Here is a 26,390-nt window from a genome sequence, read left to right as displayed (position 1 = left end):
ATAAGTCACTCAGTAGGTTAATTAGTCCTTCACATAATTAGTCAGTTAACTGAATGGAAATGATTGATGTAGACTTAGCATAAAATCATGTCTCCTCTTCCACACTGCTGACACTCAGGCTTGATTTTTTCCCTCCATGATACAATATCCAGTAAAGTGTAAAGCTCGTGGCTTGAAATGATTTCCGATACACTGTGTCAGGTCTATAAATCCCCGGAGAACTGTGCCATAGCCTGGTTCCAGACCTCTGAATCACTGCCTGCATATCTGACTTTTTCAGCGATTCAAATTGGTCTGGTTCTCATTGATTGCTGTTTCCCCTGGTTGAAAGAACAGCTGAACCAATCAGAGATTTGTAGGCAGGATTATGAATGGTCAAGCCATTGTCTTGTACCAGGCCCAAGAAACATCGAAAAAAAAAAAAAAAAATGTGACAAACACAGATGAGAAAGACGCAGTGAATGGACACGATGAACATCAAGTTAACTGCTCCTCTCAACCGTTACTGCAACTAGACATTGACAGGAAGAATACATGAAGACACGTCACACTGAAGGTGTGAATCAGGCTAACTATGCTATGAACTGCGTCAGACATAAAACATTAATGCTTAAAGACAGTTAAAGAAAAAAAAAATAGATAAATGTAACATGTTGTTAAATGAAGGTAAAGACTAGCCTACACCCATATATGGTCGCTGTCTTAGATTTTGGCGTGTTAGCATGCAAACATTTGCTAATAAGCTCTGAACACAAATTACAATCAGGCTGAACATTTTAACTGCTGGTCATTTTTTGCAGGTACCAGAAAGTATTTAAATTTATCCCTTGTGACGCCGTAACTCATTATAATTCATCCTTTGGAGACATGAATGCTTGTGCCAAATTTCATGGTAATCCATTAAAAAGACATTTTACTGGTGACTGGTTCTAAATGATAGATATATACTTGAACTCCTAAGAGCTGTTATTGGGTCATTTAGTCGCAATGTTTGCATGTGACATAATGAAAGTCAATGCGAGTCAAGTGTCATCCTAAATGTTGTGTACTTTCAGTTATTCTCAACACAGACCCATTGAACCACTCACACAGTGCATAAAAGTAATTGTAGTTTTTGACAACAGGCAGCCTCTTAGAGTAAACGAGGCATCATAACAGCTTCGACAGGAACAGATGGGAAAATGTGTGTGTGTGAGTGAGTGTGTGAGGCCATCATGTCTGTGTTTGTAGCTTTTGGGGTAACGTGATCCCTGCCTCAGGGAGGAAAGGGAGGATGAGGGAGGTGAAAGAGGAGGAAAGGGGGAGGACAGAAAGAGGAAGAGGGTGGTGGTGGTGGGGGGTGGAGGCACATATTACACATCTGCGTGGACTCCACTCCAGTCATAGCCCATGGCAGTTCAGTTTTCTTTCTAATACTCACAGTTCCCCTAACACAGCAAGATGGATGAAGAAAAGGGAAGCTGAGGAGGATGAATAACTTTTTCTATCCTGAGCTCCTTCTCCACCAAAAATGACCAAAAAACCCCCCCAAAAACAAACAAACAAACAAATTTCTATGATCTATCTTCTGCCTGCAGCCTTAAAGTTACTGGGAGATGGAAAGGAAGAGAGAATTAAAGACAAATACTTCTTCTAATACACTGAGACAAACAGTCAGAAAAAGGAAAAAGAGAAAATTAAGATAAATAGAAGCGAAGAGAAAAAGAGAAACACTAAAAAAAAGAAAAAAAAGCACCATTGTTCCCAATATTATCAACACAACCTCCAGCTCCGACTCTGAGCGAGCCGGGTACAGTGAGTTTAGACAGTCGACGGAAAGTGGTGTGCATGCATTGTATGTGTGTGTGTGTGTGCGTGTGCGTGTCCATTAAAGCGGGCAGTTAAACTAAATCAGCAAGTAATGTGAATGCCGAGCTTCTAAATGCTGAGACAGGTGCAGACTGAGAGACTAAATGAGAGAAATGAATAAAACATACTCCTCTCTCTCTCTCTCTCTCTCTTTCTGTCTCTGTCTCTCACCCACACCCACACACACACACACACACACACACACACACACACACTGACATTAAGTCGATGGTATGAATAATTCCCAATAGTCCTCATCTCCAAGCAACTGCTGACCTTCAACACAGGAAGTGATACTGCAGCACCAGAGAGAGAGAAGTAATTGCGTCTTTAATTCAACGCACTATACCAACCAGCCTTAACTTAGCTAAAAGTATTCATTCTGATATAAAATGTATTATATGGTCATGAAATGTGGGACTTCTTGACAAACCAGAACTCGGAGGAATAGTATAAACACTAAGACACAGCGGTGCTTTGAGCTATATGCTAACATTAGCATGCTAACATGCTCAGCTACGCTAATATGGTGACGTTAAGGTATAATTTAATGTTTTCATTGTCTTAGCGTAGCATGTTAGCATGCTAACATTTGCTAATAAGTACTAAACACAAAGTATCAGATTCGCAGGTAATTGGTTATTAACAAAGTATTAATATTGTTTTAAAAATAAAATCTGAGCCATTTTGCTAGCATTGCTGAAGAAGAAGTACATGAACTTCTGGATATGTAACACAAAAACTCAAAGTAAATTACAGACAATAGCAAGTGGCAGATTATCTATATGAGCTAAATACACTCTGGGTGACCACAACCTGGCCAGTGACAGTGGTGGACACAGGAAACACTTCCTGCTTTACTGCAAAGACACACAAACACAAAATCCTTTACCAAAATAAAACTCAAATAACAATAATTTCACACTTTCACACCAAACCACTACTGTACTGTATGGCTCATATCAGCATGCTGGATATATTCTTGTATTTTGCTTTACTTTTTTAATGATTTGTTTGTAATTATGTGATTTTTTTCGTACTATGTAGTATAGTAAATTAGTCTGGTGGAGCATGTGTCACTTCTTTATACCATTTTATTATTATTTTTTTTTTACCTTTTTGTGTGCAAACAAAGAAAAGTGCTATTTAATTAAAGCTTTACTGACTTACTTATGGCTACGTATTTGTCTGGATTAGGAAATAGAGTCAAAGTAGACCTAAGTGTAATGTAGTGTTAGCGATGTACTAACCCTTTTTTCTTAAATACTGAATTATCATATTTTAATTGTAAAACTTATACCAAATGCTTTGGTAACACTGTGCCTGACAGTGTTCAAACTTAAATTTGAGAGAATGAGCAGCTCTGATAGAAAGGAGGGCGAAGAAGCAAAAGAGAGACGAGGACGGGTCAAGAGAGGAGAAGGCATATTATCTCACTCCCTATTTTAGATATGTGTGTGTGTGTGTGTGTGTGTGTGTGTGTGTGTGTGTGTGTCAGACAGTGACAGTTGAGCGAACAGTGACATACCAGGTTGGCAGAGATATTTTGGTAACTAGGACAAGAGAGAGAGAGAGAGAGAAAGAGAGAGAGAGAGTGAGGAAGACAAAGGCGGAGAAGATGAAGAGATCGTTTAGAAGATCCCCCTCGCTCCCTTCATTGCCTTTCGTCATCTCCTCCCCCCTCCTCCTCCCCCTCTTCTCCCAGCTGATTGACAGCGCCCCTTCCTCCCCCACCCAGCGCTCTTTGATTGACAGGACTCCCCAGACTGAAGCTCTTATCCCCTGAAACAAACCCTGCTTCGCTCCTCCTCACCTCCTTTCTCTCCTCTGTCTGCCTAGACAAGCCTCCTCCCTCCCTCCCTCTCTCCTCACCGTCCTCCTTTCTTCCTTTTACTCCCTGTAAATGCTCTCTTATCATGTTCACCTTCTTCTATCCTTTCTCCATCCCTTCTTCCTTCCTCTCCTTCCCATCATCTCTTCCTCAAGATGTGACCCCTCTTAACCCTATAGATTACAGACACACACACACACACACACACACACACACACACACACACACACACACACACACACACACACGCAGGGAACCCCTTAAACCCCTCGGGCTTATGTGGGCCCCTTTAGACTTTGAGAGGACACACACTGGTACCCATAACCCCCCTACACACACACACACACACACAATATCACACACTCTCAAACAACCTTCCTCAAGTCGTGACACTGATCTAAGCCCTGAGTACACACTGCCTGAGACTATAACCGCCTAAAACCACACACACACACACACACACACACACACACACACACACACACACACACACACACACACAGCCTGAGCCTATTAAGCCAATCGTATAAGTATAAACAGGCAGCGAACTGAGCAGTGAGGTAGGTAACCCCTGAGGGCCACAGAGAGTGTAAAACGGAGTCAAAGAAGGAAAAAGAGAAAGAGGGAGGGAGGAGAAACAGGGGGGTGAGGGAGTGTGAGGTGGACCAAGGGCAAGAAAAGAGGAGGAAAGAGAGAGATGAGGAAGAGGCGAAGTGGAAGTGTGGATGAAAGAAACGGAGAAAGAGGAGATGAGGAGTGATCCAGAAAAGACAGTAGGAGATACAAGGAGGAGAAACTGAATGGCAGCCACACACACACAAACCTCACACACATGAGGAGGGGAGTGGATGTGGCTCTTTAGGAGTCAAGCAGGCGTATGATAGGATATCGTTGCATGTCGTTAACCCTATATTAACCCTGAGAGGCAGCGGGACACTCACTGCGCTACAACATGGATTAACAGGGCCACACACACACACACACACACACACACACACACACACACACACAGAATGGCAATGTGAGTTAGCTGTCAGTCACACACATGTGCACAGAAGGACTGATATCCTCACTGACACCATGCAATGAGCTGTCAATCACATGCAAACAGTCTTTTCTCCATTTCTTTCACCTGCTTGTACTCACCAAAAAAGCAGTGTTTGAATCCGTCAAAGCATGATAAACACTGGGAGCATTACTTTTTAAATAAAGTCACGATAAAATAGCATTTTGAGAAGACATGCTGGTGGGAAGGGCAAAGCCTGAAGTGGTTTTACTGGAGCGTACTGGGCTGTGGTCCCTCTCACTATTGGTCTGGAGAGAGTATCGACTGTGTCATGGGGGCCACTTCTTTTCACCTGCTTGTGAGGACCTTCAGCGGGATGATGTGTGAAGGTGTACACTCTGTCCTAGATCCCATATGACTCAGCCCAGGTGCAAAAAACAGCCAAATGGGAGTCATGAGTTTGGCGAGAAGAACTTCTCCTCTGCACCATCAAAGCACCTCATGAATAAACACAGGGCAGCGTGACGCAGAGCAAACCGTTTCTGTTCACCGAGCTGATGCTCTCAGGTCAGCGTTACTGGTATTAAAGGTCCAGTCAGAGATTCTAATCCAATACACTTTGGATCAAATTCAGCGAACAACTCCTCACAGTCCTCTAGCTGTCCGCTCTGTGCGCGCTGGAAAAATCTGGTATTGGTACACAGTCCTGGCTCTGGACGTGGGAAGCTTGGACCAAGCTACACAACACCCTTCCAGCCAATGAGCAACAAGGGAACCATTTGCAGTGCGACCTCTCCCTCTTCCATGTCTTCACCCAAGAGGAGCAGAGTTACACCATGACAGCAACGCACGTAAACACACTCAGAGGTTATTACCTTGCCATTTTAGTATAGAAATATTGTGCTTGCTACAGCAGACCTCGCATTCTTTCTCTTGGAATTACACAGCGTCACCTGTGTGATGTTACTTATGGAGGCTAACTTACCCTGGGGCAGCAGACGCTCTGGATTCTGCCATATTTCTCCCTTGGTCAGCTAGCCCAGTTGTTCGTGTTGCCATAGCAATGTGTGTCCATGATTTTGGGGGCCGTAGCTCCTGAAGGAGGGCTGAGGGGAGGTGTGTATTGTTTGGCTGCTGAGTTCAAATATCAACAATCTTTGTCCAGATTCGCTTATTCCACCTTTAACAAGAAGCTTAAAAACATTATTTTGACTGTAAAAAGTTATGACCTCATGTGATTTCAGTTGGACTTAGAAATATTTGCCCTTTTACAAGCAGTGACTCACTCCGAGCTCTTATTTTGACTTTCTCTCTCTCTCTACACATGTTTGGGTCGGACAGCAGAGTTCCAGATGTTAAACTGAGAGGCTGCGAACCTCTGCAATGTCGGGGGGGGGGACAGGAAGTATCCCACGGTATCCACGGTAACCTTGACATTCCATCCTGACCAAGTTCCCTGACATCTCCCACAATTCACTCTGCTCCTCTCCTCCAGCCATATAACACACACACACACACACACTCACACACACAGACACACACGCAATCATCAATGTAACACACACTACACAACACATTATCATTGTATATCTATTATTTTGTCACTTTGTGTCTAATATACCGTCTATTCTTTCAGTGGCCCAACCCAAGTCACAGCCACAGACAACCACCCACACACACACACACGCGCATGTACACACACATATCCACACATGCACATTCACACATGCACACATGTACACACACATATCCACACATGCACATTCACACATGCACACATACCTTCCAGGCGAATATATAATGGGGTGTAAGCTGAGATGTCTGAGATAGCCGACAAAAAAGAAGAATGTGGTGTAAAGATACTATAATGTCCTGTGCACGCACACACACACACACACACACACACACACACACACACACACTCACATACACCTAAATGACACAATAATGTGTAGCTGTCCATCATGAAGCCTTTTGCACTTTGTGTCTTACATAGGGCACACACACACACACACACACACACACGCACACACACGCGCACACACACACACACACACACACACACACACACACACACACACACACACTGAGATTTTTTGCACAAGGATCCATCAAAGCTCACTTTGAGACACAGTGTTTATCCACTTCATAAGACTTCCCGAGACAAAAACGAAGTGGGGGAGGAGTGAGAGAGAGAAAGGGGAGCAGAATCCTTAAAGCTGAAAGTGGCAGTTCAGGTATTTGGCTAAACTCCTGTTTACGTATCATCATACATGACAAAAATAGGAATTTATTTCCGTGGGGTCAGACTGGTTAATACTTTGGGTTAAGACTGAGTTAAAAATATTCAAATACATATAAATACACATTGAGAACAGACTAGAACTACTGTGATACTTGTCTTGCTAAGAGTTGATTTGATATGATTTGATTTGACTTGATTTGATTAAAAAAAAAAAAAAAAACTAAAATGCACGAAACACCAATTCATGCATATTTGACCCGAGAAGAAAATGTTACGATATATAAAACATTTATTTCCTTTGTGGTCTTTGGTAGAAGACAAAACAATAATACTTCTGCATGGAAGGCTGTCTCAACTGTCAAAACGGTCCTAAATAATTGCTTTGGGGTTGAAACCTTGTACTTCCAAAATGCCAAGAATCAGAAACTGATGAAGGACTTCTATATCTTGATGAAAATGTAATTTGAGTTTGTTAAACAGCGTTTGGAAGAAGTCAGAAAAAGGTCTTTACTCATGGTAATAACCATGAAAAGCACTGATAGCCATGACAGTTACACCTTAAAAATACCAGACATGATGATGACGTAGTGAAGAAAAGGTTGGAGATAGAGCGATGATGTCTTCACTGTTTTCGGCCCAAAGTGATGTGACTATATTCTATCTATCTAAATTTCCACATAATAATGATTTTTTTACATACTTGCTCACACTGTATGATATGTACTATATTTTGTGGCATGAGTTGTCAGTGTCTTATATCTTCTGCTGGTTACAACAACAAAAAAGCATCACTGGTTTCTCTGATAATGTGGTGAAAGTGACGAGAATCAGCACTCTTTCACTCCAAACACATGCAGACAAGCACGCAGAAAAACCTGCTCACAGAGGGTTAAAACGACTGCCAAGAAGAAATCAGATTAAAATGAGGTTGGATCTCATTTCAGTTTTTCTCTGTCACTTTTTTCTTTGCTCATGACCCATTTTTCTGTGCTGCTGCAGGAGAGACAGAGAGGGAGGGAGGAAGGGGGGGTAAGGGAGGGATAACTTCAGTCCTCCACCTCGACAGACAGACAGAGAGAGAGAAACAGACAGACAGACAGACAGACAGACAGACAGGTAGGGGGAAAAAAGTGGCAGGAAAAACGACAGACAGCTTCGGCTAGTAAACAGCCCTGTATTTTGCATTATGTAGAGGAGACACACACTCATCTGAGCGCTGTGTGTTCACTCAAGTCTGAAGATGTGCATGAGTGTGTAAATGTGTGTGTGTGTGTGTGTGTGTGTGTGTGTGTGTGTGCCACAATCTTCCAGATATGAGGTAGTAACCGAGCAGCTAATGTGCATTTATGCCCCCTCTGCACAGGTCAGTGACTGCATCACTCAAGCGCACATATGCAAATGTAAATGAAAGGTGCGTGTGCACCTTTAATCCCTGCAACTTTCAGCCCTTCATCACCACCGAGGAGTCCTGCTGTTTGACTCATAAATGCACAGATTCAGGCTCAAAGATTTTGCTCCGTCTTCCGTCAGAAGCTGTCGATTCTGTCTGAGGAGCATCTATTTCAGGAGTGACAGCAGATCGTCTAAACACACAAACACTGCGTCACACGCCGCCATTCAAACAGGTCAACGCCGTCCCTCATCCAGTGTGTGAGTGTGTGTGAGAGAGGGGGAATAACAGAGAGTGAGAGACAGTACCTGTCGATGATAACAGGGTCTGAGGGTGTCTCATTACGGTTCCCGCAGCTCTTCTTGTCACAGCACCGACTAAGAGAATAGAAGACAGCAGAAGAAGAAGTCAGTCACAGGGAGCGTACAGTGCATTACATGGGAGTTCAAATTTAAGATGCTTAAATAGGAGCGTTGTAGCACATTATGTGCTTTGTCTGTGCTGATGTGGAGAACTTAACACCAAATTCATAGAAACTGATTAAATCTGTCTGAAGCAGGCCAACAGGAAAAGTCTGCTGTGCCAAGCAGGTTTACACTGACAGCACGGATAAAAAAAAGACTTCTGTGACATGGAAAGTAAGCGTAAAGCAGGATCTAAAAGACATTAACTGAGGGGTGAATTCACAAAAAATGGATCGCAGCCACTGATGGCTCCATGAATTGCGCATCACTTGGAACCGCTATCTGCCTCATCTTAAGGCCTGATTCACCAAGGATACTGAGCTAAGGATATTAGAGCGCAAACACGCACATAAGATTTTGCAGCTGAGTGCAATTTGCCCTTGTTTTGCGTCTGATTGCAATTATCCATGTGGCAAAGTATAAATGGTGGCTTTGCGCCAAGAACACAGCAGGCAGGACAATGGCAGGGAGAAAGAAAAATCAAATTTTCAGACTGTGCACTACAAGTTCTGTGAGTGAGGAGGAATTCAGGCAAGGCATTGTGTGAAGTTGACGGAGAGAAACCTCATTATTATTAATATTCTTATTATTATTAGTGTGGATCTTTTCCAGTTTCATGACCAGTTCCTGCTGCACTGCACTGCATTGCTTGTTGCTGCTAACTACGATGCTTAGCCTGGGGAAGGTGTGAACGGACACACATCCAGCTGCTTCTTTCACACCTGCCAGCATAAAGGTGAAGCAACCAGAGCAAAGGCGGAGGCAAGGTGATGTTACTATCGAGCCGCAGAGTCACACAGGGACGAGATCGGGGTGGTCAGATGGGATACAACGCTGGTTTCTTTTAAGCATGACCAGCGTTGTTCCCAAACCTTCAGCACATGTTTATTATTATAACTGTGACAGCAAAGGTCACCGAACCTTAAAAAAGAAGTTATTTCAACCCAAACTATAATGTTTCTCTAAAGGACTGTCTTATCATAAAATGGATTTCTTTTTCGGCTGTGCCTTGCAACAGTTTTAGAAGGCACAGACAAACAGTGTCATGACGTTTTTTTTCTTCTTCGCAAACACTAAAACATCCCTGTGTCTCCAGCTTGTGTCTGACATCCAGCTCCGTTGTGAAACTTGCTCTAAGTTGGTGACATATTCACTGTTGTTAAGCTCTCGGTCCAGCAAATCTTTCAGTTTTTAAGCAGAGTAGGAGGCACAAATCATTCAGGTCATTCACTTTAGCTAAATCAGCGCAAAGATAAGTCCAACACGTCTCACCAATGAATGAAACAAAGGCACTTCATGTTATAGTAGGAGCACTACACAGATTTAATGCATGAGCATCTGTTTATTTGTCCGGAGGAGTTGTACACAGCCTGTGAAAACTGTCCTAAATAAAAGCAGAGACAATAATAGACATTTTGATGTCGATGTTCTCATTGTGTTGTGGATAAGACGACCAACAAGACAATCTCCTGGAAAATGTGAGTTCTTCTTTCAGCTCTGGAGCGACACACTCTGTAGTTTTGAACCCGTAAACACTCAAAAATCACAAAATCAACACAGAATCTAATTTTGAGAGAACATTTGCTGTACATGCCGACAGCTTCTACTCCATCCTAATTGTACTGATGAACAGGTGAGGTGGAGGGTGGAGAAGACTGAAGAGGCCTGAGGCTCTGAATAGGAGTGGGTGGGATACACACACACACACAGACACACACAGAGTAAAGTAAGACAAAAAAAAAAAACTGGCACGCACACCAAAATTCACACATGTACAACGAGTCTGTCAAAGCTTTCTTGTGTGCATCAATTATGAATAAAGATGTAAGCAGGAGTGGCAGGATGAAGCCAGGGGGGACGAGTGAAAGGGTGAGCGTGGGAGGGAAAGCTAAAACAAGAGGGTGGGAAGAAGAGGAAGGGGAGACGTCTCAGGTTTCCCACCGTCACAGATGGCAGAGGTGGAAAGAAAGAGGCTGATACGTTACACCTTACACATTGTCTCTGCTCTCTGCGGCTCTGCCTCCCTCTCTGCTCCGGCTGTCACCTCCTCTCCGCTGCTCTGTCAACTGGGTCACTTCGCGGCCCAGTTCGGAGAACAGCGGAGCACCAGTGAGAGGTTACAGGCTGGGGGAACGGGTGATAAGGGAACAGGAAAGTGGGGTGCACGGGGAAAGAAGAGAGCTGTATGCATGAGGAGGGAGGGAAGGGTGGGTGTGGGTGAGGAGGGGGGAGGTAGATGAGGAGGGGAGATTAAGGCAGGACAGTAGAGGATGAGGAGTGGAAGATGTTATAAATGGAGGGGTAGTGGGGGGGGAAACGAGGGGTGGGATGGGGGTAATGTAGCACTTACTGCTCTGGATCCTGGTGATCTAATCATCTGCTGCCCCCCCTTCATCTCCCCTCCTCCCACCACACACACACACACACGCACACACACGCACACACACACAAAGTGCACACACACTTTTAAACAATACAGCCTCAACAGCACGTTTCGGAGATGCCATTTTCACCTGTTCTTTATGTGAAAACGAAAGTAATAAATATCTACATTAGCTTTGGTGAAGCCAACTGAAACATTAATTAATCAGTTTTGATTATTAATTAGTCACTTACATCATTAATCAAGGACAGTTTTCTGACATTTTGTAAACCCCTCAGTCGATCAATTAATCATAACGATAACAGAGAGGTTAACTGGTAATGTAAAGAATCGCTAGTTGCAGGCCTGAAGTTAACTAAGATGCAGATTATCTGATCATTGGACCTTGTTCATAATTTGTGTTTTCTTTGTTGTCGTGTCATTGAAAATACCACCTTAGGTCTTTATTTAATTATCTCTGAGTATCATTCTCTAATGAGATATCCACCACGTCAGTGTGAAAGTAGTCGTTATTTCCACAAAACAATTACCATTAATGACATATTTGCTTCTCATCTCCATTTTTGAAGCCCTTAAACTGCTGCTGGCCAGTCATTACAAACGTGTGCAGACGTGCATTGTTCAAACTCACAGAACTTTATGTAAAACGCTATTAGAGAGCTAAAAGTTTCCAAAGCAACCAAATAATATGTCAGGCTGAATTATCTACAATGACACCAAATCTCTACAATAATGCACACAATATAGACTATAATGAACATCTACATCGTGGACACTTCTGTTTGAATATTTGGCTATATTTGGTGTGGAAGAAGATATTTTTTTAACCTTAAAGCTACTTAAGGGGACAACTGTTCAATACGGAGAGATTCATTTAGACCAACATTTGTACTAAACCCATGATATAAACAGCGCAGTCGCCTCTATCATCAATTCTGGAGTAAAACCATTCATGTGTCGGTGCCAGAGCTCCAACCAGGTTTGCAACGCAGGTTTGTGCGGAGGCAGATTGGCTGGGAGCATATGGCTAATAGCACCGCCATGACAATGAGCCACACTGATTAATGGACGCCCTGAGCTCTTTGTGTGTGCGTTTCACGTTGTGTGTTGTGTGTGAGGCCCCCGCTGCAGAATCAGCATGTGAGAACATGAGGCAACAGCCGTAACTTTGACCTCAGCCGCTGTTGCAGACAAGTGAGTGTTTACACTCGATGCAGAAGTCATACTTTCTGCACCGCTCCTGGGGAAATGAATATTGGAGGCCTTTCTACGGTACAAGTTCACATATGCTGTACATGCTACGCAAAACAGCTTATTTATGTCTATAATGCATTCCCCACATGATGAACAACAGTAACTTACCATAAAATCTGTTGCCAAATACAATTTATTTCTAAATTCCTTGTAAATCATATCAGAATTTCAATGGGTTTTCCATAAACCTGTGCAGCTGAACTGCCTGAGGATTATTCAGTGAGCTATAGAATAAAATATTAGTGTGCCTGATTTCACAGCTAAAATCCATGCTTGTGCATATAGATGAACCCCAATTTATATTGTTACAGTTAAAGTTGTTCAGTGACAAGGTCAGGGAATAAGAACAACTTAATTCATGTGCTAAATTTGAATTTTTATAACTGTGATGCGCACAAGCGGGCGTGCATGTGCATACTTCTTTGTGTGTTTGTGCGTGTGTGTGTGTGTGTGTGTGTGTGTGTGTGTGTGTGTGTGTGTGCAAGACATGCCTATATTTTATAGTCAAATTGTGGAGGAAGGCCCATTTGTTAGCCATGAAACAACAGGAGGGTTCAGATTGACTAATGAGTTTCTCTGTGTCCTAATTAACCAGGCATCACACACACACACACACACACACACACACACACACACACACACACACACAGACACCACGCATGCATCCACACACACATTTTCTATTGTATAGGATAGGTTGGTAAAATGCCTCTATAAATAGAACTCTTTCCTCCCAACCTACTTCCAAAGAAATTCATCTCAAGATTATAATTAAAGCGACGACTCTGATAGCTAAAACTCATCTTCCTCAACAGATATGGCTTCATGTGTATGCGTATGTACCCGTCTGGGTGCGTATGTGTGGGGGGGTTAATGAGGGTGACAAAATAAGAAATGTATTGAGTACAGAGAGGTGATTGGTGGGAACTCTCTCCAGACTAACAAAGTATGTTGCAGGAGAGGAGAGGAGAGCGGGAGGAAGGAAAAGTCAAAGCTGGAAGGACTGTTTGAAGATGAAGAGGAGAGGAGGAAGATCAGGGAGGAAGAAATAGATTTGATGCAGCCATTCTCACCTGCACATGATCTCATGTGTCAGCAGCACTCTGCACATCTCTGGGTTCTTGTCTTGGCCTTCATAAACAATCGCCTGCGACGAGAGATGGAGAGAAATAGAAAACACATTGTTAGCTTACAGACAGCAAAACGGAACAAAGACTGAGCTCAAATCCAGCGATTAGTCCTCTCCATTCTTGATGGGATGCGTCTTTATAGCAGAAGAGGTATTTTAGTGATTTGATTTAGGATGTCTGCGTCGTGCTATTGGCTCAAAATCACCCATAGTCATAGAAGTAGAATTGCCTTGATGTTTTTGTTATTTAAAGGCATTAACAGTGTTAACAGCAAGTCTTATAAATAGGAGAAAAATAACAGAATATTGTGTTGCTGTGATAATGTTCTTTAATTCAGAAAATAATTCAAGGATAAGACTGTTTTTATTTTTATAGAGTCACAATTGTATTATATGCCAGCATACTCCTGTGAAGATGTGTCTGAAAATTGGTAATTAATATTAAAATATATAGTTTTGTTATATATATAGTAATATATATAGTTTTTTGTTGGGACTTTTTGGGTGCTCTAAGTGAGTATCTATGGCACAAGACCATTGTGCATGTGGTGTGGTACATACAACAATCTGTATACAGACACGCAGACAATACACGTTAGTACAACCCCGATTCTGAATGTGGCATTTTGTTTTTGTCTGAAAACTGGAAACAGTAGAAAGACAATATATTTACTGTTTGATCTCATCAGCTTCATTGATTTTTGTAAATAACTGCTTATTGTGAATTTGATGCAGCAACATGTTTCAAACAAGTTGGGACAGGGGCAACAATAGACTGGGAAAGATGTGGAAAGCTCCAAAAACACCTGTTTGGATCATTCCACAGGTAAACAGGTTCAGTGGTAACAGGTGAGAGTATCATGATGGGTATGAAGGGGGCATCCTGGAAAGGCTCAGTGTTCACAAGCGAGGATGGAGCGAGGTTCATCACTTTGTGAACACATGATTGTATGAAGGATACTGGGCTCTGGAATTCTTCATAAAACCGTGGTTTTTAAACGCATTTCCTTTGCAAACGACTGAATTCTCTTTTTATTACACAGCATCCCAACTTTTTATGGAATCAGGGTTGTATGATCAGTTCATTGCTGGTTTTGATCTTTTCGTGGAATCTGTTGACAGTGAGAAAAATACAGGATATTCCCAGTCTTATCCTTTAAATTCAGAAATTACTTGTAACTTCAAATCATCATTTTCTAAACTCAGACTGGACATAAGCAGGTTGTCAGAGAGAACAAAGCTCTGCCAATCAGACCCTCCGATAGATGCAAGTCACTGTCTGCATCAGTGCATGGATGCATAAAAAAACGTCATTTGCATGTTTTCAGACCACTGCACTCTACATCTACCAAAACTGGTGAGAGGAGACGACTGTATTTCGCAGCAGTGTGCAGTGAGAAAACGCAGTGATGGCGATGTCAAAGTGGGAGAAACACTGTAGCTGTGGTGTTATGTTATATTGTGTGTGTATTTATTTTCCTCCCTCAGCTTATGGCAGCAACACTAGCAGAGTGTTATTGGGGTAACAGGTTAGATCCCACTTCACCTCAAAGAACACGTAGTTCAGCAGTGACACCTCTACTTGACATACACACACTCACACCTATTGTCTCTGCACTGGGCGTCTGTCACCCCCCCCCCCACACACACACACATCTTGTTCACACGCCTTGTTTTAGCAAATCAAATAAAAAAAAAATAACAACCACATCTCATCTGCTCACATGCTGATCAGGTGAATCTGAAGTTGCAAAGAATAAAGTTGTATGTTCACAGTGCAAAGTGGCCACAGTTCCTGCTCCTGAGCTGAAGCTTTCCCTGCTGTCATTATACAGTATTCCAGGTTCTGGCGAGGAAGCTTAGAATAAAGCACACGTCACACACTGCTAAGCTATCTATCAATCAATACACACGCCCTGTCTGTCTTTGGTCTATTCCAATCTGTTTGATCTGTCGCTCCAAACTCCAGCAAGTCTCACCGAGTGACAAGCTCACTTTTCTCCAAGAACGGTGAAGAAGTTTCACTGTCCTCTCTAATAGTCTTCAGCCGGGGTTCAGTCTACCTGCTGCCACCAACGGTAGTTTGAGTTTGTAAATGAAGGTCATTTAGCTGAGTGAACGGCTCTAAACATGCACAAAAATGCACCATGTGTGGAAGCCTGAAAACATAACTTCTTCAAATGTAACACTGACAATAAATATTCACAGTGTCAAACAGAAAACTTGCATCCAAAACTCAAAACTCATTGAATCATTGATTTGTCTTTTTGTTCAACAAAGGTCACCAAGGCTTTTTTAAAAGCAGAGTAAGTATTTCTGATGCTGATTTAATCAACGGCAAGACTCAATATTTCTTTGCATTGAAGTTTGACATTTGTAAAAAATGGGCTCAAAGAATTAATGGGTAATCAGGTTGCGTCAAGATTTAGAGGGCAATACAACAGAGAGGCCTTTCTGAGACTAATATTTTCAAATCTTGCCTGCGTGTGAGCTTTGGGTGTCCCATAAGGGGCCCCAGGGCAAGCCTGCTCAATATGGGGCCCCAGCATGAGCCAAGGCTGTAGACTGAGCTTCTCATTTGTTGAAACTACAGCTTTACATGGTCCTCAGAATCCAGCTTGGAGCTTTGGGGCATTAATGGAAAGCAGTGACAGGGGCTGTGCAGTCTGAGGGCCCCATTACAATATTGTTATAGCCTAAAGCATTTCATACTAATAGCCAGTTGTCTCCAGGACCCTCTGTGTTTTCTGGAATTGGAGCCACCATTTGTTTCAGGGCCCAGGGCCCCTGTCAGTTATAATTTTCCATGCATGCGCACATATTCCAGTTGAAAAACCTCAGCAGAGAATTTATCGACACATGAATCTGGATCCTGAAGGGCTCCTGGTGGTCCAGGACTGCAGCGCTGTTCATGCCCGGTCAGCGCAGGCGTGAGTTGTGTAATATGAAACAAAGAAAGTGCAGCTGCAAGTAGCCAGAGCTAGCGCTAACATTTGCAAAAGAGCCTGCTCCATGAAGGATGCTGCAGAGGATGACATGATGGCAGAGTGGAGGCTGGTGTGCAACTTTAGCCAAAAGCAAAGCAAAGTCATTTCTCCAGAGAGCAAAACAAACAGGGATCCATACTGAAAACATTTCAACTGGCCGCGGTCAAAGCATAGCAGCTCCTGTTAACAAACCATTGAGGTTGATCCAACAGCCACAACATTTGAAACTGTTTCTCTAATCCCTCGCCATCGACTGTAATATTTTCCTTCGATTACGGCTTAATGAAAGCAAATCTGAGTGTGGGAACCGTAGGAAAAGACAGAACAGACAGAAGAGGAAATGTACTTTATAAGCCATAGTTCTGTCTATGATTAGATCTGCTCATTGTGCCATGGGAAAAGAGTGGGCCAGGCAACTTCCCCTGAACTTGTTTCCTACCCTGGACAAACATGCATCAGTGTCATCTCAACCTCTCGCATCTTCGCTCTTTTTTGCACTTTTGCTCTTTTGTTCTCTCTCTCTCGCTCACACACAAGGAAAGCGTCACACCTCGGGCCAGGTGAACGCATTTATCTTCATGAACAGAATTAGGTCTGATGGAACCGAGCTCGCCTCCAAAATCACAGAAGAGGTCATTAAATCCCTATATAGCGCATGTTTTACATGTTTTTTGAAAGTTCCTTGAATCTATCGCTTCTCCATCAGACATTGATTGAAATGAAAATATAGAGGAATTCATGGTTCGATGACACACTCAATACCCATATTTCCTCTATCCCAGTTGACCAGAGCTTCAGCAGAATAGAGGACAGATGTGTGCACACCACAAGAGTTCAATCAGAACAGTGGAAAGTGAAAATTCAGCAAAAACGTAAGCAAAAACATCCTTATGCTGCAAAATCCTGCAGAACTCTAGAGTGATCATCAGGTTTCAGGTTTCCAGGTCAGGTTTCCACCAACACGGCGCTAACAAGGCCAAACTTCATTTGACCAACATATAATTTTCTATGCAGATAAGTGATAAACTAGGAAAGCTTTTGCAGACGTGCAGTAGATGATTTGCTTTCCTTGCTTTGCTGAACGTCGACTCATCTCCCTCTGTGCCAGACACGCATCAAAATCTAATCTAATCCTGTTTTGACCCTGTCTGGACGTGAATGGAAGTTCCTTTTACTGCGTCATGATGCCTTAAAAACTGTGGATCATAAAAAGTTGCCAGTCACAGAAGAAGCTGCACTAAACTGAGGTCTAAAGTTTCTAATATCGCTTGGTCTGCCCTGCTCGGCAATCTGAGACATCCGGAGTTCCAGTCAGGAATAAAATTGATAACACAAAGGATAATTTGAAAATAATATTTTCTCCTCCGTCTCCGACAGGCTGTTGTGTGAGTGTGTAATTTCTTTTTTCCATCCCGGCCCCCATTTGTCTCAGCTTCTTCAGCACACTGTCACCTCGCCTGCTCTGCTCTTGTCTTTCATCTGCTCTTTCCTCCTCTGTCTCCTCCCTCTCTCCGCCTCACCAGGCCTTTCATGCAGCATCTCAGCCGCTCTATCCTCCGCCTTTGAAGTAGCGTGACATGCTCGGCGTGTAAACAAGGAGCCGTTAAGCAGGGGAACACACTTCCTCCTGCGTTAGTGTCAGGTCGACTTGCGAGCAAGTGATCCGACGTGGCCGGGATGACAGACGCTTTATTCTCCGGGACAGAGTGGTAACAAAGCGGCGCTTCTGCTCCTGCAGACTACAGGAGGCGCTCTCCTCCTCCATTTAACACAATCACTGCTGGCCTTTGCAGCACACACACACACAAAAAAAAATGGTAGACATACAGAAATAGCAGAATGACAGAAGTAAGTGCCAGCTTTAGGTGCCAGACGTTACTTTCCTGGCAGAAGCATCACAGTCAGAACTGTGAAATAAATAGAATCAATTATATGAGCCCGACAGAGCAGAACCCAGTAATAATATACACAACACAACAGATAACAACAGGCATTTTCATGCTTGACATCCAAAGCTGAAAGTCTGCACTTGAAAGGTCCCATCTGTAATTTTGAACCATATAAAATGAATCTATATGTGTACAGTCTTTAAGTTTGATGCTCAACACAAAACAAGAATTTAGCACAGTACTGAAGTGACCATAATCTGAAATATGGAGCGTCAAAGTCCTGCCATCACTTCCAGACACGCGGCTGTTCCACTAGCCTCTGCGACTCTCATTAAGGGTTTCTTTCATTGATTGGTCTTTATGAAAAGGTGAAACGTGTTCCTGTGGTTCATTATCCATGTTCAAAGACAAAGTAGGACATTCAACACTTTGCTATTAGCATCTGAATGCATCATGACCCATGTGGGTGATCCAGAGCAGCAGAGAGTGTGTTCTACGTCGCCTAAACTGTTTCACCCTCATCCTTCCTTTTCCTTACCTCCACCTCTCGCCACGTTCAAGGGATTTTATTTTAAAAAGACAAAAAGCTACGCTATGCAACCAAGTACAGACTAGTCCAGTATGGTATCCACACCTCTTGACTGGCCTCGTTGTGACAAGCTGGTGTCGTTAAACCCTTGAAAGACTTGGCATTGTGGGAAATGCGGTTTGTTAGAGGGCTTTTGAATATTCGGTTTTCTTACTTCTGGATCAGAAAATGATGTTCCAGTTTCACCTCAGCATTCTACATGCCAGTTTCAGGCCAAAAGAAATCTTTAACTGCATCTTAAAACATTAATAGTTGAGTTGTTGGCTTTTTATTAGAAGTCCTGTCAATCAATTTAGTAACTGTGGAAGATTCTTGTGTTTTTGTTTTAGATCACAGTGTGTCTTTAAGTAATATTGGTGGGACTGTGTGCGTTTGTGTGTGTGTGTGTGTGTGTGTGTGTGTGTGTGTGTGTGTGTGTGTGTGTGTGTGTGTGTGTGTGTGTGTGTTGGGGGGTGGGGGGGTGGCCATGACATCACCAACTAAGCCAACCACATGGCTGTTTTGGTTTAACCACCTGTTACTGTTCCATTCCTCTACAACTGGGAATCACACACACACACACACACACACACACGCACACAGCTGAGCATGCTTTATTGTTCCATTGCCTACACGCCTGTACATATACATAAAGAACTAAATACCTGCACTGTCTCCCATTTGTTCATCTCTCCCTGTCACTCACATATAAATGCCTCACTACCACGCACAGACTTCACACACACACACACATGCACAGACCAGCGCACACACAGGCAGATGTCAACAGGTGCAACACACACCTGCCTGCATCAGCATGTTGAGTAAGAAGGAAAAAGTACTTTTCCTTTTTGAAATCTAAATCTCGTTATCTGGGCCAAATAAATAAATAAATCAGCCGTTTAATTTTTCAGACAATGGCAAGAATGAAAATGTATTTGTGCTTGTGTGTGTGTGTGTGTGTGTGTGTGTGTGTGTGTGTGTGTGTGTGCGTTTGGGAGGTTTATACTCTGGACTTTCACTGCAATGGCCGGCTGAGTGTGTGTATGTGTGTGTCTGTGGCTGGCTGTCACCCCACCAAGCTCAAGCTAAACACTGTTATTAGTGAACAGTGTGGTCCCTTCGGCCTGCCAGACACACACACCCACTCACACACACACAACCACACACACACACACACACACACACACACACACACACACACACACACAGTATGTGATGCAGTGTGGAAGCAGCAATGTGAGACTCTATCAGAGCCTGGAGTCACATTAGCAAGTATTCAGCGCATAGCACGGCTTCTGGCTCCTCATACCATGCCACACTCACACACACTCACACACACTCACACACACACACACACACTGCATTACACCAGATAGAAAACTCTCTGTTTCTTGTGCAAAAACAAAAACATCAGCCTTCATTCTAACTGTTTACCTGAGGAACATTGAGCACAAACACTAAAAGTGTCTGTCTGTCTTCTATCTGTTGTTCGCCCTGCCTCTCTCTATCTCCCTCTCATAAAGCTACATATAAACAAAAACACAAACATTAACAGAAAAATTGGATCTGATCAGAAAATCCGTGCTACCAAATCCCAAAGGTGCTGTTATATCTTTCCACTTCCTACTGTGAGCAGAAGAATTACGCCCCTGTTCCTCAACACCCGCTCGCTGCCTCCTCGCTCTAATCACAGCGAGAGAGGTGCAGGCAAAAACGCCTAGAGACATGCGGTGTGTGTGGGTGGGAGCACAGAGTGGAAACACCCACCCACATACACACACATACACACACACACACACACACACAAACAAGTGTTTTTGTGTGTGCAAGTACATGCAGCTAAAGGAGGGCGGCGGATCAGTGGAGCAGCTCATTGTCAGAGAAGTAACAGGAGAGGTGATAGACCTCTGTGAGAGAGTGTGTGTGTATGTGTGTGTGCAAGTGTGTGTGGATGTGTGTGTGTGTCTGTTTACCTGTTTAGTCATGGAGTCTATGAGTCGAACATAAAAGTCCTGCTCTGTTCTGATGCCTGTTGGGAGTCCGAAGAAAAGAGAAAATCATAAATTTCCCAAAGATTTTTGACAAGCAGAACAACATAGAAAACCTCATTAGAAAATGTGTCAAATTAAGCAAACACAAAAAAGTGATAATTAATTCCCCCTGCCTTCCACAACAGGGAGCTCTGCCAAATTTGAAGGGCCACAAGAGGATTAAAAACATATTTTCTGATATGCAAAATTGAATACATTTTTTTCTTGTGAAAGCTTTTAATTTTTTTTTTTTTTTTTTATTATCTCTTTGTGCCTAAAAAAATGAGTCAAGCAAAGCTATCAGAAAGCGAATAATCATTCTTTGGCTGAACTGCTCACACATGCAGTCTGACACAGCTTTATTTTCAGGGGTCAAAAGCCATTAAGGATGAGTGTGTGAAAATAAATTTTCCTCAGCATCTGTGTGGTTTTTTTTTTTTACTGTTATACTGAGCCTGAATCAAAGCAGTTTTATTTACACACATTTGCAGATTTGCCTAAAAGGGCTTTGCAATATGAACAACACCTGACATCCTCTATCCTGACACCCTTCATACTGTTACAGAAAACTGTGATTCAAACATTAGACGCCCATTAATGGTTCACATTGATGTTAAATATCCATGCCTTACAGTCAATATCACTGATAAATGCCTTGGCGTGTCCATCATTTCCATATTAAAATTATATTAAAATCAATAATTGCTCTCCACAAATTGTCACTCTTACGCCCACATGTCTTTACCTCAGGGGACCTGTGATTTTTTCTCCCAGTTTATGTTATTTCGCTCCCAGCTGGAGACTGAGCTGATAGGCCTGAACACCACAATCCACAGCCACCACAACATGCAACCAGCAGACTGCAGCTCCAACTGTCAAACAGCCCACTTCAGAGTGGACAAACTAATTTAGGGACAGTGACAGTGATGAAGCCATGAAGCTGGAGTAAACCGCCCGCCACAGCTGCTCCCAAATAGTGACATTTATCCAGAAATCGCTCAAATTACACAATTGTGAAACACTACACTGCAGTTTCTGGGACATGAACACCGTCTGGCAGCCTGTTGACCTTCTGCTTCATATATTTCCACATTAAATCTAAAAAAAAAATAAAAAAATATCTGCTGCTTACTGAGCGTGCTCATATTACTGCAGGAGACAACAAGCAATCAAGCTGATTTAGTCAATTTCATTGTTAATAAGTGTTGAGTGTGCATGTGTGTGTGTGTGTGCATGTGTGTGTCAGGCTCCTCACTCACCGTTGCTGTAAAGAAGCTGCAGCCGGTAATGAATCCCGTTATTGGTCTTCTCTCCACTCGTCTCCTTAACACACAAAACAAACGCTCAACTGTTTATTGAAATTTTGGGGGGCACAGATTTTAAAGATGCACCTCTCCGCACGTGCAGGCCTGCAGAGATCAGATCCAAAGTTATTGAATTCTTCACACCGGTTAAATAAACGTGTGATTTATGCCCACAGCGGACACATTAAAGCAGGGCAGCCCTGTAATTTCGCCATGTGTAATCACGGTGTTATTGTGGCTTTTTAATTCCTCTGTAATTATCGCTTATGTTTTGGGGGGCAAATAAATCCAGCACTAAATTCTCCCACTGCATTTCATCTAATTTAATCGGTGTCATAATTGATGAGGAAACCGGTCGCCCCGCCGCTGTTTATATAGAACAAGTGGTTGTGTTGAATCGAGCTGTAAATTAAAACAATTTAAACGTCCAGAGTGGTTTTCTTATTTTTCAAATGCGCAAATGGATCGAAGGAAGTTTTTGGGTGACAATGTGTGTTTATATTGAGTTTCATCTATGTCAAATTATATCTAAAAGGCTATGCATAATACTAATAATAACAACAATAATAATGATGATAATAATAATATAGGCAGGAAATATTTGATGAATGCGTTTCTGAAAATCTTTAAAATGTGACATTAATCATTGACATCACTAACGTCAGACACCACAATGGAATAATATGCTGAGGCCTTCAGGAAATCAAAATTTCAAACTATCTCTCATCTTATTAAATCTAGAAATGATCAGATCGTGACTTTGTGCGCCCACCTTCTCTTTCTCAATGAAGTCCACGAAGTTGGTCCTCTCGATCTCCACCGGCTGACCCTGCCGGTCGTACAGAGCCAGGACGAAGTGGAAGAAGTTGGACTTGCGCAGGTTGGAGGGCGGCTGCTTCTCAAAGTGAGCCCGGGCCAGACCCACTCCACTGCGGACACACAGGCGCGGAGGAGTCGGTGTTAGAGGCGATAAAGTTTGACTTAGTTAAAGCAAGTAAAGAGAAGCTAAAAGCAGGGAGGAAATCCAGCCTGTGCATATATTTTTTCTTGATTTGATTGTTTATCTAGAAGAGACTATTTTATGAAGATGAAATCACAATCCCATGATTTTCTGGAAATATAATCAAATGTGTTTATGTTGGAAGCTGCTCTTGTCATGATAATCTGTGACTGGAGGTCATGATTTCTCCACCTCTGACTCTGGGGGCCAAGTGGAGAATTTTTTTCCCCTTAAAAACAACCATGAGTATGTTTAGAAACGAGGAATACTGAACAGATTTTTTCACTCTATTTTAAAGCCCGGGGTTAGGACTAATTTATTAATTTGTCCCTTTGGCTTCATGTTCATTAAACCTCGCTGTGGACAGAAGGCGCACGCTGCATGTGCGTAAAACACATGTTGCCATCAACTGTTCAGTGCGTTGTCTTAAAATTATACAGCGCTTTCAGAGTGTTTTAGAATCTGAGATCCTGCATAAAAATCTTAATTATTCTAGCAACAGTTTAATCCAAATTTACTCGTCCGGACAGCAGATCCTTCTGCTTCTCCTCATCAACACAGCCTCGTGTCTCGCACAGGCTTTCGCAGGGTCCTGACAGAAGAAAAAAATCACGTTTTCCCCGTGTTTGGGTAAATGGAGGAGTGTGGTAGCGTGTCTCCTCCACCGGAGCAGAGCTCACCTTTGGGCGGCCGTGTTGGCATCCAGCACGCCGCCCCCCTGCATCCAGCTCCGGACGGCGTTCATGCCTCCCAGCGGCTCCTCCTTCAGGCTGCTGCCGCTTCTCTGGATGCTCTCCTGGATCCCAAACATTAACAAACCTCCGCGGCCCGGTGCGGGTCCTTGTGTTCCTCGGTGTCTCCCCGCCTGAGCCGTGCACTTGTTCTCCTGTGGATCCTTCACTCTTCAAGAGGAGCAACGTGGGTGCGCTCTTTGCTGCGGCAGCTGCGTGCGCTTCGCTGGAAATCGAGCGAATAATTCTTGTCCTGAGGAATGCGTGCTAAAACAGGGGGGAAACCATATCGGAATAGTACGATCCACAATGTCCACACACTTAAAACACAGATTTAAATCGCCAGAAGGACGCCTGGAAGTGGGCAGTGCGGAAAGGTGGGAAAAGTCAGTCCCGGTGCGCTTGGAGATCCACAGTTCAGGCTGGCAGTCAGAAAAGAGAGATCAACTATCACCCAGATCAGATGTCATCATCATCTGACTCTTCTCTCTTCCTCTTTTCGCTCTTCGCTTTCTCTTCTCGTCCCCCAGCCCAGTGGTCCGGGGCGTGTTGGGGTCTGTGGTGTCCAGAGCAGCGCTGCTTCCTGCGGATCACTCCCGAGCTCTCGCCACTCCGCTCCCTCTCTGAGGAAAACGCCGTGTGACTCTTCCCAAAAGACTCTCTCTCCCTCTCCCTCTCCCTCTCTCTCTCTCTCTCTCTCTCTCTCTGAGAACCAAACACGGGCTTCTCCCGCCCCGGGGGAGAGCGAGGGAGTTAGGATGAGAAGGGAAAGAGGGGAGGGGACCGGAGGAGAAGAGGGGAGGGGACAGGACGGGAGGAGAGAAGACGCCCCCAAACAAAGGCGAGAGTGGAGTCGCGTCCGCGCCATGGAGCGGCCGCAGCTCCGCTTCTCTGTCCGCCTGTCCTCCCCTAGCCGGCCCGGGTGGGTGGGCTTGTCCCTCTATCTCTGCTCCTGTTAAAGGGGATTTTTAAGAAACATCTCCTCTCTGTAAATGTGGAGATTAATAGTTGAAAAAGGAAAGTTCCTCGGCTGCATGATGCTGGAAGAAGTTGCTCAAAGGGCGCTTGAGCAGGGTGGACCTTTCTGGGCTGCGGGACAATCACGACTTAATTACCTCAAACATCTGCTTTTATTATGGAAATATTAATTCCAGAAACATAAAAAGACACTTTTGAATTTTGCAGCATTTGATTGAAACTTTAAGACAAAGCATAAAAATATGATTTGCTTATTTTTTTTTTTTATTCACAAAAAGTTTTCTCACAGCAAGAAACCTCTATTAAATTCACCAAATTAATTCTCGGTTGCAGCGCCGCACAGTGAGGCTTTTAACGGCGCAAAAAACGCTGTAATTTAAAGAAGTGAAAAACAAACGCGTATCAAACAATCTATTAGACTCATTTTAGCTGCAGACATTTGGTAAATCTGATATGAAACCACAGCATGTGCATTTAGATCTAAGTTTTATTTAGAGCAACGGGGTAAGGCTCAATTATAAAAGCCATATTTCATTTCCACAACATATCCCTGCGCCCCATTGTCCTCCGTAGGCCTGCTTATTGCAGGCTAGCGCCGCAAGACTCGCAAACAAAAGTGACAATAACAATAATTAGCTCAAAATAACAATGAGCATAATTGAGGATAATTGCTACCAGATTTCCCCGCTTTGTCGCTCCCTCTAGCACCATCTGTTATTTCAAACAATTTATCACACCGCCGAGAGGGAATCCAAACCAAATACAAATATTAATAGATAATTCCGCGAACTCTTTTAATAAAATAAAGCTACAGCGTATTGATCCGCCGAGGTGCAAAAGGTCAACAACTTCTGTATTATTCAGCTGCCTGTGGAATGATTGGCAGGGCGAACTGGCGCAGTTCCAGGGTTTAATTCCCAAAGGTTATTGAAAAACGCTCTTGACCTTGATTATGGAGAATAAGAGTCTTTTATGCTCCAGTTTCCTGCTTATAGAAGGAGGTGGAGACGGTGGCGGATCAGCTCATATAGGAGGAGACATGTGCGAGTGGAGGAGTGTTAAAGAGGCTCCGGTGTCAGGATCGATCGGAGCACGTGTATCCGTTTTTGCTTAAAAACAAATAAATAAATATGACAGAAAATATTTATCTCTGCACGCTCGCACAGGTAAATGTGCCAAAATGCTCCGGATTTAAGAGAAAACACGATTTATTCTGTTGCAAAAAATAAAACCCTGCAAATTTAGATTTAATCAAAAGCTGTAACTGTCCGGGAGGGATATTATCGATTTATGAACACCCTGGAAGATTTGTTAATTTTAGTCCGATAATGTCAGAGTCTCAACACTAAA

The 26,390-nt window shown here is 43.2% G+C and overlaps 1 protein-coding gene across 3 annotated transcripts in view; it reads right to left on the bottom strand.

Annotated features, from left to right (window-relative positions):
- LOC143332814 (transcription factor COE1) overlaps window positions 1–24,687 on the bottom strand; it is an 83,240-nt gene extending 58,553 nt beyond the window's left edge. The window contains exons 1-6 of one of the 3 annotated variants that reach the window (XM_076750616.1): window positions 24,012–24,687; window positions 23,104–23,260; window positions 22,287–22,350; window positions 20,971–21,026; window positions 13,495–13,568; window positions 8,629–8,697 (exon numbers count right to left, since the gene is read on the bottom strand). In XM_076750616.1, coding sequence (XP_076606731.1) covers window positions 8,629–8,697; window positions 13,495–13,568; window positions 20,971–21,026; window positions 22,287–22,350; window positions 23,104–23,260; window positions 24,012–24,142 — 551 coding nt within the window. In that variant the 5' untranslated portion in view covers window positions 24,143–24,687. The remainder of the gene's footprint in view (window positions 1–8,628; window positions 8,698–13,494; window positions 13,569–20,970; window positions 21,027–22,286; window positions 22,351–23,103; window positions 23,261–24,011) is intronic. The other 2 variants (XM_076750618.1, XM_076750617.1) reach the window with 2 other exon arrangements.
- Between the last annotated feature and the right edge of the window lie 1,703 nt (window positions 24,688–26,390).

This window comes from Chaetodon auriga, chromosome 15, assembly GCF_051107435.1.
Source record: "Chaetodon auriga isolate fChaAug3 chromosome 15, fChaAug3.hap1, whole genome shotgun sequence".
Classification (NCBI taxonomy): domain Eukaryota; kingdom Metazoa; phylum Chordata; class Actinopteri; order Chaetodontiformes; family Chaetodontidae; genus Chaetodon; species Chaetodon auriga.
The sequence above is the reverse complement of the archived record's forward strand: the minus strand, read 5'-3'. Positions and strand labels throughout refer to the sequence as shown.